The sequence below is a fragment of the Pleurodeles waltl genome, chromosome 3_1, assembly GCF_031143425.1.
Source record: "Pleurodeles waltl isolate 20211129_DDA chromosome 3_1, aPleWal1.hap1.20221129, whole genome shotgun sequence".
In the NCBI taxonomy this organism is placed as follows: domain Eukaryota; kingdom Metazoa; phylum Chordata; class Amphibia; order Caudata; family Salamandridae; genus Pleurodeles; species Pleurodeles waltl.
This window is the reverse complement of record NC_090440.1, coordinates 645,203,487-645,223,176: the sequence shown is the minus strand read 5'-3', so window position 1 is coordinate 645,223,176 and position 19,690 is coordinate 645,203,487. Positions and strand designations below refer to the sequence as shown.

Here is a 19,690-nt window from a genome sequence, read left to right as displayed (position 1 = left end):
AGGCCCACCAAAGGGAAGTCCATCTGTTCCCGACCAAGCCAAGACCACGCCTAGTCTCAGGCCCAGAACAATGTTCTTTGCCGTAACTGCAACATGAATGGCCAGGTGGAACATTCATCACCATGATCAACATCAACTGCCCAGAGGCTACTCATTTTTCAAATGCACGTTAATGAACACTCATTCTCTCATTAAGCACAAATCAGATTTTTTTTAATCCTTTAGAAACTCATACCCCTGATTTGGCATTTTTAACTGAAATGTGGGCTGATGAAACCTCTGACTGATTTAACTGATGCGTTACTACCCCGTTTTGACATCACCAGGATAGACAGAGTAGGCAAACAAAGGTGGGGGTCTAGCAATAGTCTTTTGTGACCATCTTGAAGTATTAAGTGAGCTGGTCTTCTTTGAGGACAGTGAAAACAATGTCACTTAACTGTAAACTATCTGAGAATAGTTTTAATGGACTTCTGATCTACAGGTAACCCAGTCTTAAAAGCAACATTTCTTGATGGGATGGGGTTGAAGACATTTTAGAATCTTGCATGTAACACCCCAATTTTATTATCCTAGGAGTTTTACATTTTCATTTAGAGAGTGGTAACAATAAAGATTGAGACCATCTCATCAATATTTTAAAGAGTTTTGGTCTGGATCAGCTGATGAACATTTCCACACATGCTGCCGGACATACACTTCACGGACATAGAAATTACTGATATTTTACCCATCATCTGGTCAGACCACAAAGTAATCTATTTTTGTCTATCTTTTTCTCCATCAATTCCTGTTAGTAACAAGAATGTACAAAGAAAAAATATTCACGCCTCAATAAAGCAGATTTGAGTGATATTTTAGAGAGGACTCGACCCACTATTATGAAAGATGGCAATTTAACAGTAGGCAACTATACTGAATGGCTGGGGACAGCAACTTCTAAGTTAACTCCACCAAAAATTGTTAAAAACCACAGAAGTAGACTGTCAGAGCGTTGGTTCTCTTGTCAGCTCAAGGAGCTGAAACAGAAATGCAGAAGACAGGAAAACATCTGGAGAAGAAATTATCTGGAGGAAGAAAAAGTAAAATGTAAAACTTTATTCATGAAAATAAAAAAAGTGAGGAAACTAAGGCGGAGTGCGACGGGTGCAGTAGCACCCGTCGCGAATTTCAGTGTCTGCTAGGCAGACACTGAAATTCTTTTTGGGGCCCTCTTACGGGGGCCCCGCGGCACCCCCTACCGCCATCCTGTTCCTGGCGGACAGGATGGCGGTAGGGGGTGTCATGGAGGATTCTGTAGGGCAGCGGAAAACCGGCGGGAGACCGCCGGTTTTCCTAGTCTGACCGCGGCCGATCGCCGCGGTCAGAATGCCCTGCGGGGCACCGCCGGTCTGTCGGCAGTGCTGGTCAGAATGACCCCCTAAATGTTTCTTGGAGAAAATCCTAGCAGCAAAGAATTTAACACGAGAACTTTTTAAAACTGTTCAAGTCTTGTCCTCATTTTCAACATCAAGTCACATAGCTCCTCCTTTCTAGGTGTTCTGCTACAAGTTATTGGAATTCTTTAAAAATAAAGTAGAAAACATATGTTAAATTAAACTGTAGTAGAAGGTCCGGCTCTCATGTTTTGGACAGTGCCTCAGTACAGGGCGACTGTTCTTTAGACTAATTTCCACCCCTTATGGAAGAAAACGTAACGGGGCTTGTAGCCCAAACAAAATTAGGAGGACCTCTTGAAGATGTTGCAGGAACGGTTGTCCCTCCCTTAACCCTGCTACTAAATTCTGTTATTGACTCAGGTCAGTTTCCTACAGAATGGAAGAAGGGCCCTATTCTTCCATTACTGAAAAAGCCTAGTGTGGACCCTAAAAAGGTAAAGATCTACCGGCCTATGTCTGAGCATGGTGTCCAGGGCCATATCTATCAGTGATGCAACCAGTGTAATTGCACCAGGACCCAGAGATGTAAGAGGTCAGAGCCTGTTGGCATCAGCCACTGATATGGAGACACTCTTGGGCTGTACTGAACCTGATCTCCTGCCTTGTGACCTGGGATTTCTCTCTCATTTGATTGGTGAGGAGTGCGGTGGGGGAGCAATGCATTGTCTTTCTCCCTCTTCCAAAGAACTACCTAGTCATTTGCAAAAAGTCTTTCAAATAATTCTATACATGTTTTTTTAGTCCCACAGACGGAGCTTTTTTTTAGCCTGCGATTGCTTGTGGGGGCCAGTGGCTTTTATTTTTGGGGACCAGCACTTATTATTCTCCATCAGAGGGCAAGAGATGGAAAAACACACAAATTTGAAAGACCGAGGAAGAGAGAGCCAGAAAACATGTCACCCAGTGAGGAAGCAGGAACTAGCAAGAATGAGAGAAAGTATTAGGGAATGTGTGGTGGTGGATTTAAGACTACCCACCTTGGTATTCGGCACAGCAATGTTTAATTGTACCAGGCAGTGTTTTTTTTATTTTATATTAAAGGTTGTCAAGCCATCAACCACAACACTGTGAACAGTAAACCGACATTATGCCTCCTGCTGACAGATTGGAGGCAGAATGTGTTGTGCATGGCTGCCAATATTCGCTCTTGCACACTATGCAACATTTTGCCTTGGGCCAACTGTTAAGTCTCCTCAGAATGGAAGGAGGCGCTTTATTTTTTGGGAAGGCGACCTCCACTGAGCAATGAATATCACGCATGATGGCGTAAGTAGCTTTTCTGTTGCTTTTTTTTTCAGGTGGATGTCTACATGTGATCAGAAAATACTGTCAATCACAGGTTACGATACAAAAGAGCCAATGACTGATGTGGACTAAACTATTACCTCATGCAGTTCACTATCATTTTTGTATGCAGAGTGTAAATGACACTCAGGCGAAGAAGGTGGCGGATGCCAGAGAGTGCTTCCACATCTGCAAAGCGTATGTCAATAGTGAAATCCGAGCGAAGTCATAAAATTTAAACAATATGGTGTTGGGTGCCAGGCTAGCCCTAACACCTGCCACCACTGGTGTCGGAGGGCCACACACTGAAGAGTGGGTGGTTGCCTAAATATTGAAAGAAGAGTGGCCAGGGCACACCAATAGCATGAATCCTGATCCTGATGATGTTCAAGAATAAATAGAAAGTTTGTTCTTGGAATTTGATGTGTAAATATTTATTATAAGTGCAGGTAGAAAGTAGAAATCTCAATCAAAAGACTGCGTTGTACAAAATGCCCATATGTCCAGAGCAGCCAGATGGTGATAAATGGTCAAAGTTTCAATAGGATGTTCGAATGTAACAATAAGTCCATACAGCAAAACAGCCAACACGTGTTTCGTCTTCAAGAGTTTGTCAAGGCTTCAGATGTATATAAAACATTATATGTAAACACGGAAGGTACATAGATCAAGCTGCTGGTAGTCATGAGTCCTTGAGTCATATTTAATTTACTTGTAAGTCACTAGTAAGGTGCTCCTGAGGAGCCCTGGGCCTGTAAATCAAATGCTACTAGTGGGCCTGCAGCATTAGCGGTGCCATCCACATAAGTAGTCCCCTAACCATGTCTCAGGCCTTCCATTGTAAGGCCTGTGTGCAGTTTCATTGCTACTTCGACTTGACATTTAAAACTACTTCCCAAGCTCTAAACTTCCCTTTCTCTGCATATAAGTCACCCTCAGGTAGGCCCTAGGAAACCCAGAGGGCAATGTGCTATGTACGTAAAAGGCATGCCATGCACTTATGTGTGTGGTAGGGGAAAACTCACAAATTCATTTTCCACTACTGTGAGTACTGTTCCTCTCATAGGCCAGCATTAGAACCACCCTTATATACTTTTAAATGGTAGATTCTGATCTGAAAGGAGTAGCCCTGTCATGTTTAGTACGGCCAGAAGGGTAATAGAAAATCCAGATTACCGGTGAAGTTGGACTTAATATTACTATTTTAGAAATGCCACTTTCAGAAAGTGGGTATTTCTCTGCACTTACTGCCATTTGTGCCTTACAGCCTATCTACAATCCACGTCTGGTCTGTGCTGATTAAGAGCCCCCCTTGTGCTTTCTAACCAGACAGCCATAAACACAGGACACTTAGGGGGTGATTCTAACTCTGGCGGGCGGCAGCAGCCGCCCGCCAGGCGGGAACCGCCATGCAGCCAAAATAGCGCTGCCCCCATTCCAACATTCCCGCTGGGCCGGCGGGCGCTAAGCAAGTTAGCGCCCGCCGGCCCAGCGGGAATGAGGGCCGCAACACAGGAGCCGGCTCCGAATGGAGCCGGCGGTGTTGCGGCGGTGCGACGGGTGCAGTTGCACCTATCGCGCTTTTCACTGTCTGCCAAGCAGACAGTGAAAAGCTTCATGGGGCCCTGTTAGGGGGCCCCTGCACTGCCCATACCAGTGGCATGGGCAGTGCAGGGGCCCCAGGGGCCCCAGGACACCCCTTACCGCCAGCCTCTTCCTGGCAGTGAAAACCGCCAGAAACAGGCTGGCGGTACGGGCCGGATTCCCTAGGGCAGCGCTGCTTGCAGCGCTGCCCTGGCGGATTCTCCCAGCCGGGGCAAAAAAACGGCGGATGACCACCGGCCCCGGCAATCCGACCGCGGCTTTACCGCTGCGGTCGGAATGGGGATTGAAGCACCGCCAGCCTGTTGGTGGTGCTTCCGTCATTCGCGCAAGACCGCCAGGGTCAGAATGACCCCCTTAGTCACATCTGCATTTATCTGCATACTGAATGGGTCTCGCTGGGCAGGTAGGGTGGAGTGGTTCTCTCTTACACTTCAAAGGCCATTGGCCTGCCATCAAACTCGCCAGAGGGATCCTGATACACAAAGTTGGGTTGAAAGGGGGACTTGTGCTCTTCAAAACCACTCTTTGAACTTTCCCCCACTTCAAAAAAGTTTTGGGTTTATACATACCTGGTCTCCGACCCCACCAAATCAGATACTTCTGGATCTACACCTGGACTCTGTCAGAAGGACCGCCTGACTGCCCAAAGGACTCATCTGAACTGCTTTACTGAGAAGGACTGCTGCCCTGCTTGTTGCCCTGCTGGCCGTTGGCCTCTGACTCTGCTGGAAGGACCCTGCCTTCTCCTCAATTGCTTTATAAGGGTTTGGATTGAATTTGCCTCCTGTTTCTAAACCTCTGGGTCAACAAAGACTTCATCTACTAGCTTCTATCTAGTTCACTGACTTCAGTGACTCCAGAACGATGCCCCTGCCCAATGCTGCACTGCTGCTTGCTCCGGCTAAATGGTCCTCGCTGAACCTAACGATTGCAACATGAGTCCGACATTGTCGAGTGCCGCTGTTGTTTTGTGGTGTGACTGTGGCACTGCAAAGTTGACACATCACGTCTTGACCAACTGCATTCATCTACCCCACCGGGTCACGAGGAACTGACATGTTGCCACCGATGTAGCATCAGCTCCCTTGCAACCGGACGGAACCGATGCCTCACCTCTCCTGCCTCGCAGGAACGATGCCGCACCAGCTCCAGTGACGCCTCACCTCCCCGACTCTGAGAAACTTCTTTGTTTCTTTGTTTCAAAAGTACTGTGCCTGGGGGTCCATGGAACTCCGTGACTGGCACCATTGGCTTTCGGACTATTGGGAACGAGTTGGTCAACGATGTTGTGATAGCGCCAGTTGAAGCTATTGCATTTCTAAGCACTTTACTGGGATTTAATCTTTAAAAATTCATATTTTGGATTGTATACATTGGATTTTTGATATTTTTACCTTATATTATTCAGATAAATATTATCTATTTTCATAAACTTGTGTGGAGTATTTTTGTGGTGTTTTCACTGTATTACTGTATGAGTTATTGCACAAATACTTTACAGATTGCCTTTTTCAGACTATGCTGAATCCTGCCGATAGGTCCAAGAGGATTAAGACTGCTGTCTCCATGCGATCGAGGAGGGATCTGATGTCTGTGGCTGCTGTTAGGGCTGTTTCCTTGCTGTGGTTGCAGTGGAAACCAGACTGGGAGGCGCCGAGCAGGTTTTTACTTTAGAGGAATTCTGTGAGCTGGATGGCGATGGCCTTCTCCATGACCTTGGAGGAGCAGGGGAGCAGAGAGATGGGGTGGTAATTTTTTGATCTTGCTGGAGTAGGTGGAGGTTTTTTTCAGGAAGGGTCTGACCTCCACGTGTTTCCATTCGTTGAGGAAGGTTGCCGTGCTCATGAAGGCGATGAGGATGTTGGTGAGTTCTGTGCCTATTTCTTTCATTCCCAGGTGGGAGAGGTGGTGGGGGCAGGGGTAGCTGGGCACATAAATACCTCAGACTAAACTGCCTACAAAACATCCCTCAATCACTACCACCAATGCATCAAGAAAGCTAAGCAATCAGCCCTCTCAAACTGCATCAAAATAAGCACCAACTGCACAGAACTCTTCAACATAGTCAAAGAAGTTTCCCGCCTGTTATCTGTGGAAAACACTGCCCATCCATCCCAAGAACTTTGCAACACTCTATCAGACTACTTTCACAACAGAATAGCTACCATCTACAACAACTTTTAACCCCAATCCAACTAAATCAATATCAACATTCTAGACCACCCCGAGCACGCCACCGAGCTATCACCTCCTGGACATCTCTCACCACATGGGACACCACCAGCATCATGTTCTCTATCCACTCTGGGAACAGTTGCTTCTCCTTCCATCAACCAACCAGGATCCTACACTCTATAGGACTCCTTTTTGCACATATTTCACACAAACACAGAACCAGATCAGAAGGATAAGGATGAGCATTCTTGTGCATTGCTCCTAAGTGTGGAACAGCCTCCCATTCACATCAGAGCTTCCTCCTGTCACCTTGAATTCTGCAAGAAGCTGAAGCCCTGAATCAATTAACCAAAACTCCATAGGCAGGGGTCGGCACAGACACCTGCTAAGCATCTGGATACCCTCAGTACTGTTTTAGAATTAAACATAATATAACATGCTGCCTATGTAATACCTTTTCATTGTAAATAGGCCATCCCTCTATCATCAGGCATAACATTTCCCTAGTCACCAATCACGTCTATAGATGTTATAATTGGCTTGTCACCATAATCAACTCAGGCCTACTCTACTGAGTATATGAATTCCCACATTGCAACCATTAGGTATGAAGAAATAATGAAATACTACTTCCAAAGCACAAACAGCTGCTTCCACAAAGCATCCAGGGGCTAGTCAGAAGGCAGTGTCTAATCATCATCTAGTCCTTCCTAAAAAGTAATCTTTTTCAAAATAGGGCTCAAAGCCTAATCTCTTGTGCGTCAGGGGCAAGTTGTTCCAGAGTTTCACACCTGATTTGAAAATCCATGACCCTCTCTCCTGGCCAGCTTTATTCCTGGAACAACTGGAAAATTCTGATTAATGGAGCTCATATCTCTCTTTGGCAGATACCCTCAGAATCTCTGCTGAAGAACAGGAAAACCCTTTGTGTGTTAACCCTGAATGTGATCAGCAGAACTTGAAACTCACTTTTTTACCACCAGCCAGTGAAGCTATTTAAACACCTATCTAATGTAATATCTCTTTGGGGTACTCAAGATAACCCAAGCAACAGCAGTTTGCACTATTTTAAGTTTGTTTAATAATTTTGCATGGTGTCGCAAAAAGAGGACATTTGAATAATTGAGTTGTGAAGTCACCAAATCCTGCACAGTCATCTTTCTAGTGTTTACAATTTTAAAAAAAAACATTTTGCAGTGACCTTAATAGGCCGAAGCATGATCCAGCAAATATGGAATGTAAGAGAGAGGTCATTCTCAAATTTTACTCTGTGAGTTCTGGCTGACAAAGCTAGGGCAAGGGGAGAGGTCTGAGAACTTGCAGTCAGAAACACCCAAGTTCAAATGGAGAGGGATGGCCAAAGACCAAAACGTCCATTTTGTAGGATTTGAGCTTTAGGCAGTTCAGTCACATCCACTGTGCTAAAGTGTTTAGCGATCCCTGAAAGTGTTCCTCCAGTATACTATTTACAAGTTGGAAAGATAATAGTAATTGTGTGTCTTCTGCATAAGTTATAATCTTAAACCACAGAGCTCAACCACCTCACCTAATGGAACCATTAAATGTTAAATGGAAAATATTGTGGGGCTTAGGGCCAAGCCCTGCAAGACAGTGTATCTTAAGTTACTGACATAAAATGTTTTCCTATATCTGACCTAAAGTACATTCAAGCTTTCGTTTGAAGGAAAAGAGTCTCCTTAGCCAAAATAACAAACTTGTACAAGGGGTTAAATAAGTGCCTTTTTTCAGAAAATGCAAAACAGTGGTTTAATGGAACTTACTTTCACCATGTGTGCTCCCCAAGTCACTTTGTGACATAGCAGCCTATGAATGCCAACAATTCAATATGAAACTGAACAATCCAAGGTTTTAACATTGAGCCAACATCAACAATACACTCTGAATAGGATTTTGATTTGTTCAGTGATAAAATCTTGGACTGTCCAGTATAGTTTTCATTTGTTGGGAGGCAGACCTTGAAGCCTGTAAACATGGATGCACCCCTGTGAAGCTCCGAAACAAGAGCGGGCTCTGTGCCTCAGTGTGCATCCTGTTGGTGCCACTCTGTCCTACGATCGTCTGCATACCCGGTAAACACCTGAGGCTTCTTTATGGACTGAGCCAATGCCATTGGGTGCCGCGTTATAAACCTGAATTGCTGGGTCTGGTGAGGCAAGAGTGGGCCTTCTGTGTGGTCTGCTCCTCCAGTGCAGACCCACCTGCGCCTGCTGCTGGTTCATTCTTGCCTTTATTGCTCTCCAATGGTGAGTGAAAAACTGCAAAGGGGATCCTGGGACCTGGTCTGGAGCTGGGTGTAACCTGGAGTAAAGGCGGGTGCCCCACTCAATAACAGACACCCCATGACGGTCCCCAACTGCCATGGACAGAGAACTCAACAGGTCTCCTCTACCCTAATCAGGTACACATTTGTTTTTTTCAGAGGCAGTGTCCAACCACTCACAAACCTCCCTCTCAGTAACAACAGTGATTTCTACTCCAGCGATCCCAGAGACTCTGTTGTTGATGGTGCTTAAAGAATTGGTAGACATCAAATCGATTACCTCAGTGGTTTGGGCCACAACAACAGAAACACCACCTCTTCAGGGGGACATAATCTCCTTAAGAACTCAGCTTATTTGTCTGGAGTGTTAGGTTGTGTACTTGGAATGCAGGACAGAGTACAACCCTAAAAAGGGGAGGGAAATCTGATGACTACACAAGAAGATCATTGATCTAAAAGACCATAGCCACAGAGACAATGTGCCTGTTATTGGTGCCCCTGCAGTCATGGAAAAAACGACCTATCTGCATTCCCACAAGTTTTCATTCTGGCAAATTTGTATCTCTACTTCGACCCCCATTGGAGCTCCAAAGGGCCTACCTCACAAAAACACACTCAAGTTCATCCTCCACTCAGTCTCTCCACATCTTGATCTGCTGTACCCGACCCCAATAACTCTAGCTATAGGCTCATCTCTTTCATTAATGTTGACCTTAAAAATCTGGCTAAGGGTTTTGTGATCCGCCTAAACCGTATTATCCATCAATCTATCCATCCCATGCAGGTGGGATTTGTGCTGGGCTGTTCCCCTGCCAACCCCCAACAACTGCTCTCCCATATCATTTGGCAAATCTGAGCAGATACGAAAGACAACATTCTTGTCTCCCTAGATGCTGAGAAAGCGCTCTTTAACGTGGAATGGGATTAACTGTTCCGGACAATGGAACGTATCGGTATTTGAAGGGATTTCCTTACTGTGGTCAAGGGACTGTACCACCACACTACTATATCAGTTACTTGCAGAGAACAGAATTTTCCCCTCTTTTCTGTACATCGGGATAACAGACGTGGCTGCCCTCTTTCGCCTTTGCTGTTCCTTTTAGCCTTGGAACCACTGGTGATTGTGATTAGCAATAATGGCATGATCGATATTCTAGTGACATTATCACACACCACAGATTCAGTGACCGCTTTAGTGCACCGCATAGAGTCCTTTGCAGGCTTTTGGGGCAACAAGATAAAGTGGTCAAAATGTGTGGAAATACTACAAATCCCCACCACTGTGCAGGCCTCTGGGATTATATGAAACCGACTTTACAAACGGAGATTTCCAGCAACTATATCGCCATTACACAACATGAGTGAGCTCACAGCTCTCCTACCCACTCTCCCGGTGGCTTTCTACTGTGATAGGAGTGGCAAAGGCTTCAGTTTTACACCTCTGTCACACTGCCACAGGCCCGTCACTTGAATCCCTGGAGATGTATGTAGTTGCATCGTTAGAGAGGTTAATGTATACATTGAATGACCTTCCTTGCATAGCACTTCTGCTTAGACAGGCAGGCTGCAACCAGCTGACACTCCCCGGTCTTTTCCCTATCCCTTCTACCCATGCCACGCCGCGCCCGGTATGCTGGACGATAAAAGTTCAGGTACTGGAACCCAGCAATATTCCCTAATAAGTTTCCTGTTTCCCTTTGGAGATCCCTGATGTTTTAAACTATTTAACTTTATATTCCCTGATGTTCATTTTACGTGTTCTAATGTACCAGGCTCTGTGACGCCACATTCAAATGGTGATTGATACGATTATGTACTGATTGCTCACTGTTCCTGTTAATGTTTTCCTTTTTCTTGTGGCTAGCTTTTATTTGATGTAGTCACAGCCATAGAAACATGGTTCGGCTTTCCTATATGGCAGCTCCCTCTCGCTGATTGTTTCTACTCACATTTCAATTTCAACAAAGAACTGTGATTTAAAAATAAGGTTTAATTTTGCTACAACATTAGCGTACAACCAAGCTACCATATGGTATATAGTAGCGCATTGGGGTTCCAGGGGATTCCTATGGGCTGCGGCATATATTTTGCCACCCATAGGGAGCCCAAGCAAAGGGTTCTGCAGGACTTCCATTGTAGCCTGTGTGAAAAGGTGCAAGCACCCTTTCACTGCCACTTTTCGCTGCTTCAGGTCACTTATATCACCCCTGTCGCAGGCCTTCTAGCCCCGGAGGCAGGGTACAAAGTGCCTGTGTGTGAAGGCACCCCTTTACTAGCAGAGGTACCCCCATGAACTCCAGGCCAATTTTTCCGGACTTCGTGAGTGTGGGGACACCATTTATACGCGTGTACTGGACATAGGTCAATACCTATGTCCAGCTACATAATGGTAACTCCGAACATAGACATGTTTGGTATCAAACATGTTAGAATCATACCCCAATGCTTTTGCAAGCATTGGTTGTATTATCCCTTGCACTCTGGGGGCTCCTTAGAGGACCCCCAATATTGCCATTTCAGCCTTCTGGGGGTTTCCGGGTAGCCCACACTGCTGCCACATCCCAGGCAGGTTTCTGCCCTCCTGTTGCTTGAGAAGCTCAAGCCGAGGAAGGCAGAACAAAGGAGTTCCTTTGGAAGAGGGGTGTAACACCCTCTCCCTTCGGAAATAGGAGTTACAGGTTTGGGAGGGGTAGTCTTCCCAAGCCACTGGTAATGCTTTGAAGGGCACATTTAGTGCCCTCCTTGCATAAACCAGTCTACTCCTCTTCAGGGACCCCAGTCCCTGCTCTGGCATGAAACTGGACAAAGGAAAGGGGAGTGACCACTCCCTTGTCCATTACCACCCCTGGGGTGGTGCTCAGAGCTCATCCAGAGGGTCCCTGGGTTTTCCCATCTTGGATTCAAGGCTGGCAGGGAAATCTGGGAGCATCTGAGTGGCCAGTGCCAGCAGCTGACGTCAAAGCCCCCTCCTGATAGGTGGTCACCGAGCTAGGTGAGCAATCCCCTTTCAGGGCTATTTAGGGTCTCTCTCTTGGGTGGTTCCTCAGATTGGGTTTGCAAGACTCCAGCAGGATTCCTCTGCAACGTCCACTTCAATCTCTGACCGAAGAAACTGCATCTGGACGCTCCACGACCCGACAAGCTGCAACAAAGAAGCAAGCCGCCTCCTGCAACATTGGATCCACAGCTCCCTCCAGCAACTGCAACATTTCCCTGGTCGTGCATCCTCTGAGGACAGTACGTCTTCAGCTTGCACCAGAAAGAAGAAGGAAACTCCTTGGGGTGAAGGAGTCACTCCCCTGCTTCTGCAGGCACCAACTGCAATAACGACAGGCTTCGTGGATCCGCTCTTCTGCAGAGGTGCATGGATCCTGCATCACGGGTGGTGTACTGAAGTAGTTCTGATGGTCCTCTATTCCATCTATCGAACCTGGGTGGAGGTAAACCCTTGCCTGCCCACACAGGACAGTAGCCCTATGCACTGTGTCCTTTGCAGCTGCCAAGGCTTGTTGGCATATTTTCCAAGGGATCTTCAGACATCCTGAAGCTCAAGCCCCCAGCAATTCATCCTGCGATGCACAGCTCCCTGAGTGATTCTCCAGCAGGGTGGGAGCCCGTTTTGTAGTGCTGCACGGGGCTCTTCTTTGACTTTTGTGTCCTCATCCTGTGAGGCTCCTGTGGGTGTTGCCTGTGCTTCAGTGGACTCTCTGTGTTGGTGAGGGCCCCCTTTGACTCCCCCTTCCTGGGTAGAGTCCACCCGGTCCCAGGCAGCTCCACATTCTACTAACCACGAGTTTTGCGTGTGCCAAGGCTTGTAGGCGGAACCCGAAGACGAAAACCTGAATGTAATCCTCCTTCCGGCGTGGGAACATCACCTGCATCCTCCAGGAACTCGACTTCATCTTTTTGGGTGCAGTGCTGACTCTCCTTTTTCCATCGTTGACTCACCTCTTGCACCTTCAGTATGGTGGGTAGAGTCTCCCGCCCTTCCTGGACTCTGCTGTGCTTCTTGGACTTTGTCCCCTTCTTCCACAGGTCCTCTTGTCCAGGAATCCACTGTTGCTATCTTGCAGTCTCTTTCGGGTCTTTGCATTATTATTATTCTCTTCTAAGTGGGTGTTCTGTGGAATTTATAATGATTTACTCCTGCTTTCCTGGTCGCTGGGGTGGGTTGTGGTACTTACCTTTGGGCTATCCTAGTACTCTCAGCTCCCCTTTACACACTCCACTTACCTAAGTGGGGGACCGACTCTCACATTCCTTTTTATTTAGTATATGATTTGTGCTCTCGATAGGGCTATTTCTCTCTATTGTGATTTCACTAATTGCACTGTTTTCTAACAGTTTTTATGCCTATTTCTGTATACTAGTGAATATACTTTGTGTATTACTTACCTCCTAATGGAGTATAGCCTCTGTGGTATTTTTGGTATTTGTGTCACCAAAATAAAGTATCTTTATTTTTGTACCACTGTTTTCTTTCATGTGTGTAAGTACTGTGTGTAACTACAGTGGTATTGCATGAGCTTTGCATGTCTCCTAGATAAGCCTTGGCTGCTCATCCACATCTACCTCTAGAGCTCCCGGCCTCTAGACACTGACTACACTACACTAATAAGGGATAGCTGGACCTGGTACAAGGTTAAATACCGTAGGTACCCACCAAACACCAGGCCAGCTTCTACAACTTCCTGCTACAGCGTTTTTAATGACGGCAGGGGAGGCATTTCTTAATCTACTTTAATATAATTTTGTGATATTATCATTACTAATACTGCTGCTTCAGATCTTAGTTCCTAGGATAAGTGCGATCTAAAGTGCATAACTGCTGCCTCAGTCTGTAAGGTCTGTGTAGTGTGTCATGAGTAGATAAGTCAGAGATAAGCTTGTAAAATCTGTCTAACCAGAAATCCTTCCAAAGCTATCCAGCTTTGTTGCCTAATATCTAAGATTGTGAGATCTGTCTAACTCTCAATTTCCCCATCTGGCACCTTCCACATAAAAGCACGTTAAGCATGAAAATCTGTGTGCAGTGCTGGGTTGAACCCTGTGGAGGACCCTAGGCAGTCAAAATTTCAGGCCTCTCTCGCAAATTATCTCCTAATACGTTTTTAATTTTACCACCCAACAATTTTAACAAATCAATTTTCTTACACAACTAAATATTACACATACGTAGTTTGCACCAATTTTATTTTAACAAACAGACAGCTGACAGAAGATGAGCTCTTCAGAGACAAACAGTTATGTGAATCTGATATCTATTGTTATGTACTTTAAGTTATTAATGGGTACATTACATTAATACAGTATTTTCTTCATAGAGTCTTTAATATAAAGTTTTCGTTTCTTTTGAGTTGATTCGTTTTTTTCTATCTTTTGGAAACAATTTAAGTAAGCTTGATTGTAATTTTCTTTTAAGATCAAATCAATATTATTTTGATCGGTTATCTCAGGGCCCCTAAAAGGAGTGGAGTCAATAGGCGGTGCCTACTTTACCTATTTGGTAATCTGGCACTGTCTGTGTGGAAGGTTAGAATGAAAAAATAGATTACGTTGAAAGATAAAGTATAAGGAGAGAAAACATATAGGGCCTGATTCTGACTTTGGCGGGCGGCGGAGGCCGCCCGCCAAAGTCCCGCCGACAAATGACCGCACCGCGGTCAAAAGACCGCGGCAGCCATTCTTACATTTCCGCTGGGCCGGCGGGCGCTCTCCAAAAGAGCGCCCGCCGGCCCAGCGGAAATGCCCCTGCAACGAGGATGCCGGCTCCGAATGGAGCCGGCGGAGTTGCAGGGGTGCGACGGGTGCAGTGGCACCCGTCGCGTATTTCAGTGTCTGCATTGCATAGGCCCATATTTATACTTTTTGACGCAAACCTGCATTAGCGCAGGTTTGCGTCAAAAAGTATAGCGCCGTATTTATATTTATGGAATGGCGCTAAGGCCCTGTTAGTGTCCTTGGAAAGGACACTAACAGGGCTGGGGAGGCATAGGGGGAACCGGGGCATGTGCACCAAATTAAGTCTCTACAGTGTTTTGAGGCAAAACAATTGCCACTAAGCAGTGTAGCGACATTTTCTGGCGCACAACCCCCATGAACATGGCTCCTGTCTTCGCAAAGACAGGAGCTTGCCCACCACCCCAATGGCCATGCCTAGGGGACAAATGTCACCTAGGCATGGCCATTGGGGCCAGCCCTGTGCAGGGAGCCCCAAGTAAGTGCCCCCGAGTGGCAGGGAGTGGTCTCCAACCATGGAAATATGCCTACAGGTCCCCTTATGCCTTCCCAGACCCAGGAGTGAAATAATGGCGCTAAGCAAGCTTAGCGCCATTATTTAAGGCCCCCTTGCTGGATTTTAGCATGGGGATAAATAGGGCACAAAGGCCATATCGTCCTTTTCTGGTTGGGAACGCCTACCTTGCATCTCATTGACGCAAGGTAGGTTTTCCCCTCGTGTTTAGCGTAAAAGTATAAATATGGAGTTAGGTTTGCGCTGAATTAGCGTAAAAAAATGACGCTAATTCAGTGCAAACCGAGTATAAATATGGGCCTTACTTTTTAGGCCGACAGTCAGAGGCGTTTTAAGGTGTGGACAAAGTAGGCCCTGGGCTAGGCCCCAGCCTTTCAGGGAGCCCCCTGATTGAGCCAGCTCTTTTCTGCAGAGAGTCTAGCCAAGATGTCCTTGAATAATTCATAAACAAATTGTTTTGAATACCAGTTTCCTTTCATTTATTTGTAATGTAGATGATGCATGAGAGTCTATTATAGACATTTTGTAGAGAAATGTGTTTATGTTTCATGCAACAGCCATAAAAAAAGTTCATTTTAAAGCAAAACAGGACCTGACAAAAGAGGAATCGGATAGTGTCACACAGATTATTTGCAGTAAAATGAATTGGCTGCTGCTGTGTTAAAATATAAAAACCTCGTCACTATCCCTGCATATTAGATGTAAAATAATTTTGAATTTGGATGTGTGTGCCAGGGCACTGTCAGTGACCTGGGAAAAAAAGGGCATGAATGAGCTTAAACTGGATCATAAAGTCAGATCTCTTCCAAACAGGGCCTCCCAAAATACGCTCGGCACAGGGCCCCCAAAATCCTTAAGATATCCCTGCCAGCGGTTGGTGAATTTGGCAGGCAGTAGCCTACCACAGTGTGTGTGTGTGTGTGTGGGCTCATTCTCGTAAGCTTACCGTCAGGGAACAGGCCTTTGGTTTTGGTTCCTGATAAAGGTGGAGGAAAAAAGTATTTCAGTTAGAGAAGGAAAAAATGACATTGTAAAAACAAAGGTCGGTACGTGAGTGATATTGTTCTCATGCTCTGTTGGGATACGGGTGGATGGCAGATTTAACTTGTATCACTTTTTGTGCTTCCTTCTTTAGGTTGGAGATACTTGGGTTGACCCTGACGAAAAATGCAAAAAGTTCAGATGTGATCAAGTCAAAGAACAAATCGTTGTAGCAACTGAAAAAGACATCTGCCCACCCTTTGATCCGGAAGACTGTGAAGAAGTACGCCCTTAATATTGTTTGTGATGGTCATTCTATATCTGTAAGATAATTTTTATTTGAAAGGTGGAGTTCACTTTACAAATCCCTCCTCCAATCTCATCAGTACTCATAAATCAGTCTTTGAAGAAGGATAGGCTGGCTTTTCTTCTGCCTTTTGTTAAAACTGTTAAAACTGTTTCTCAGTGAGGTGTGGCACCTAAGGTGTACACAAGAAGTGCTAATTTAGGACAGGTAATTGCCACAGTTTTAGTCTGATGCTTATTTTAAATCATATGATGCCAGAATATCGTATGTTTTTTCAAAACATATAGTTGGATTGGAGTTAATAATATAAAATCCCACGCAAATAGAATACTATTTGTTAAATGATATTTTGGAAACTGCATGATACTCAGACTACATTTCTGCATACCACATTTCAATCACAAAAACATCTTAAATAGTTGAAGGGCTAAACAAATGATTTTTTTTGGCCATCTTTAACACTGGCAAATTACTGCTAAAGGCATGTGCTGCATTTGGCTCTAAATCCAGCAGAATTTTTTACATCTAAATAACAGACCATAGCATAGTAGCATACACAAAGCAACATTACATCTCGATTAACACATAACAGGCTAGAACACAAAACAACACCAAAAAGCAATTTAGAACAACCACTACGTCGAAACACAACAACGTCAGAATGCAGTGGCAGGGCAAAAGAAGAGCACACGAAAATCAATACACCACATCCCTTCTACAACAAAATGCCGCACAATAAATATGCACATTTTTACTACCCATTAATACATTCATAAATCTTTTTTCATTCATTATACGGTAGTAGCAGGCATGAGGAAACTTAGTAATTATAAAATGTGAATCCAACTCGGATTTGGCTAGGGGAATCCCTTCAGATCCAAAATCTAAAATGTAGGCCCGTATTTATACTTTTTGACGCTAAACTGCGCTAACGCAGTTTAGCGTCAAAAAATTTTGCGCCGGCTAACGCCATTCTGAAGCGCCATGCGGGCGCCGTATTTATTGAATGGCGTTAGCCGGCACAAGCAGACCGCCGCTGCCTGGTGTGCGTGGAAAAAAACCATGTACACCAGGCAGCGCCGGCGTAGGGAAAAATGGCGTTAGGGCGTCTTAAAAATGGCGCAAGTCAGGTTGACGCAAAAAAAAGTCTTAACCCGATTTGCGCCATTTTAAACGACGTCCAGACGCCATTTACATGACTCCTGTCTTAGTAAAGACAGGAGTCATGCCCCCTTGCCCAATGGCCATGCCCAGGGGACTTCTGTCCCCTGGGCATGGTCATTGGGCATTGTGGCATGTAGGGGGGCAAAAATCAGGCCCCCCTATGCCAAAATAAAATAAAAAATAAAAAAAAATGTATACTTACCTGAACTTACCTGAATGTCCCTGGGATGGGTCCCTCCATCCTTGGTTGTCCTCCTGGGGTGGGCAAGGGTGGCAGGGGGGGTCCCTGGGGGCATGGGAGGGCAGCTGTGGGCTCATTTTGAGCCCACAGGTCCCTTAACGCCTGCCCTGACCCAGGCGTTAAAAAGAGGCGCAAATGCGGGGTTTTCTGCCCCGCCAACTCCCGGGCGTGATTTTTGCCCGGGAGTATAAATACGACGCATTTGCGTCGCAGTCATTTTTTTGGACGGGAACGCCTACCTTGCATCTCATTAACGCAAGGAAGGCGTTCACGCTAAAAAATGACGCTCTTTACTCATACTTTGGCGCTAGACGTGTCTAGCGCCAAAGTATAAATATGGCGTTAGTTTTGCGCCGAATTTGCGTCGAAAAAAACAACGCTAATTCGGCGCAAAAGTATAAGGAGTATAAATATGCCCCGTAATCTTTTCAAATCGAATTGCGTGCTATTATTTTGCGTCTTTAATATTGTAATTAGGGAAGTTGTAATGGCGAAATGTTGAAAGAAGAAAAACGATGGCAATACACATGTTCGAATGTTATTCGTGTTTTCATAAAGCCTGCTTATAAACTTTGCAACTTCTTGTTTATAAAAACGTATTCAGGTCCAGTCTTTTACCAAAAAATTAAAGCATGCTATTTTATAAAGGCCTAATTAAAGGCAGTGCGTTGTGCACAAGACTGTACAGCCCCATGACACAGTTTCTCTTCAAAGATTACGGAAGGCAGATTGACGAAAGAAATGCTTCGGCGCTAGGATGCTGTTTACGGTGGAGAGACATAAAACACAGCACCCTTCTAACAAATTATTCAGTACTCCCGACTGTTCTTTCTGCTATAAGAATATGGTGGGTTTTCAGCTTTATGAGTCCCATGTACAAGGGTTGCAAGTACTCCAAAGTCAAAGCAGAGAAACAGGTAGAAGATAGTTTACTTCACTGTTGATGCACATATGCAAATAAAAAAAGAATACACCAGCAGCCTCAGAATAGCAGGGGTGACAGTGAACTCCACTCCACTCGCGGAGTTTGCGGATTTTTTCTCACTCTGCACTCTGCTTAGAGCGCAGAGTTCTGAAAAATGTCAATAGCGGAGCCGAGTTTTTTCCTCGCTCATGTTCGCCAACATTGAGTTGCCGACCGCAAGCAAGAAAAATCTTACTCAAGACCACCTCCCAGCAAGATTTCTCATTGCAGGCGGTCTCAGATGGCTGCAACCGCTTGCATTGAGAAACGTTACTTTTACATTGAAGAAGCTGCCGCTCAAGTAGAAAATCTACTCAAATGGGAGAAAATAATTTTTCAGCGCGGGACAAACACCTGGTGCTAAAAATCAGCGAGAACAGTGTAATCTAATGCACTTCGCCGCTTGCTGAACATTTCTGTTATGTTTGGGTGCCCTGGGCGTTTTCTTTAGTGTGAATCTTAAACTCCATCTGCCCTGTTTGTTTGTCCTTCATCCAGTGTTATGAGTGTTAAAGCTCCCTTCTATATCCGTGTGTCCACGAAGTATGCCAGTTTTCATGTTTTCCTCCGTAGCAGATGCCAGATCTAGAGCACTAAAGAGAAAGATGAGTAACCTAAACATACAAAGCACCAGCAAAGAGGAATGCTTTTATGCTGTGACCTAGCTGCCAACTAGCCTCATGTCATGTGGATCCCCTTCAGCCAGTCCTGGGTTTGTGGTCAGCAAGACTTTGCATACAGAGACACATAAGGGACGTCATTACACTACTTTATTATTTATCAATAATCCTTCTTTTTTCCCTTTTAGGACACTATAGAGGCTTCCAACAAAAGCTGCTGCTTGACATGTCAAGGTAAAGATGTTAACTTCTGGAAATGGAATGGAATGGCTTGTTATGCTACGTTATGATATGTTATGTTATGTGGAAATGTATGGTGCAGGCTTATCACCCATGAGAGTATCCATAAGCAGAAGCATGGACCCTGCAGTGATCC

General features: G+C 45.2%; 1 protein-coding gene across 1 annotated transcript in view; it reads left to right on the top strand.

The window, feature by feature from the left end:
- Positions 1-19,690, top strand: part of LOC138284408 (intestinal mucin-like protein) — a 362,338-nt gene that overhangs the window by 236,479 nt on the left and 106,169 nt on the right. Inside the window, exons 11-12 of the mRNA XM_069223145.1 lie at positions 16,173-16,301; positions 19,503-19,548. Coding sequence (XP_069079246.1) covers positions 16,173-16,301; positions 19,503-19,548 — 175 coding nt within the window. The remainder of the gene's footprint in view (positions 1-16,172; positions 16,302-19,502; positions 19,549-19,690) is intronic.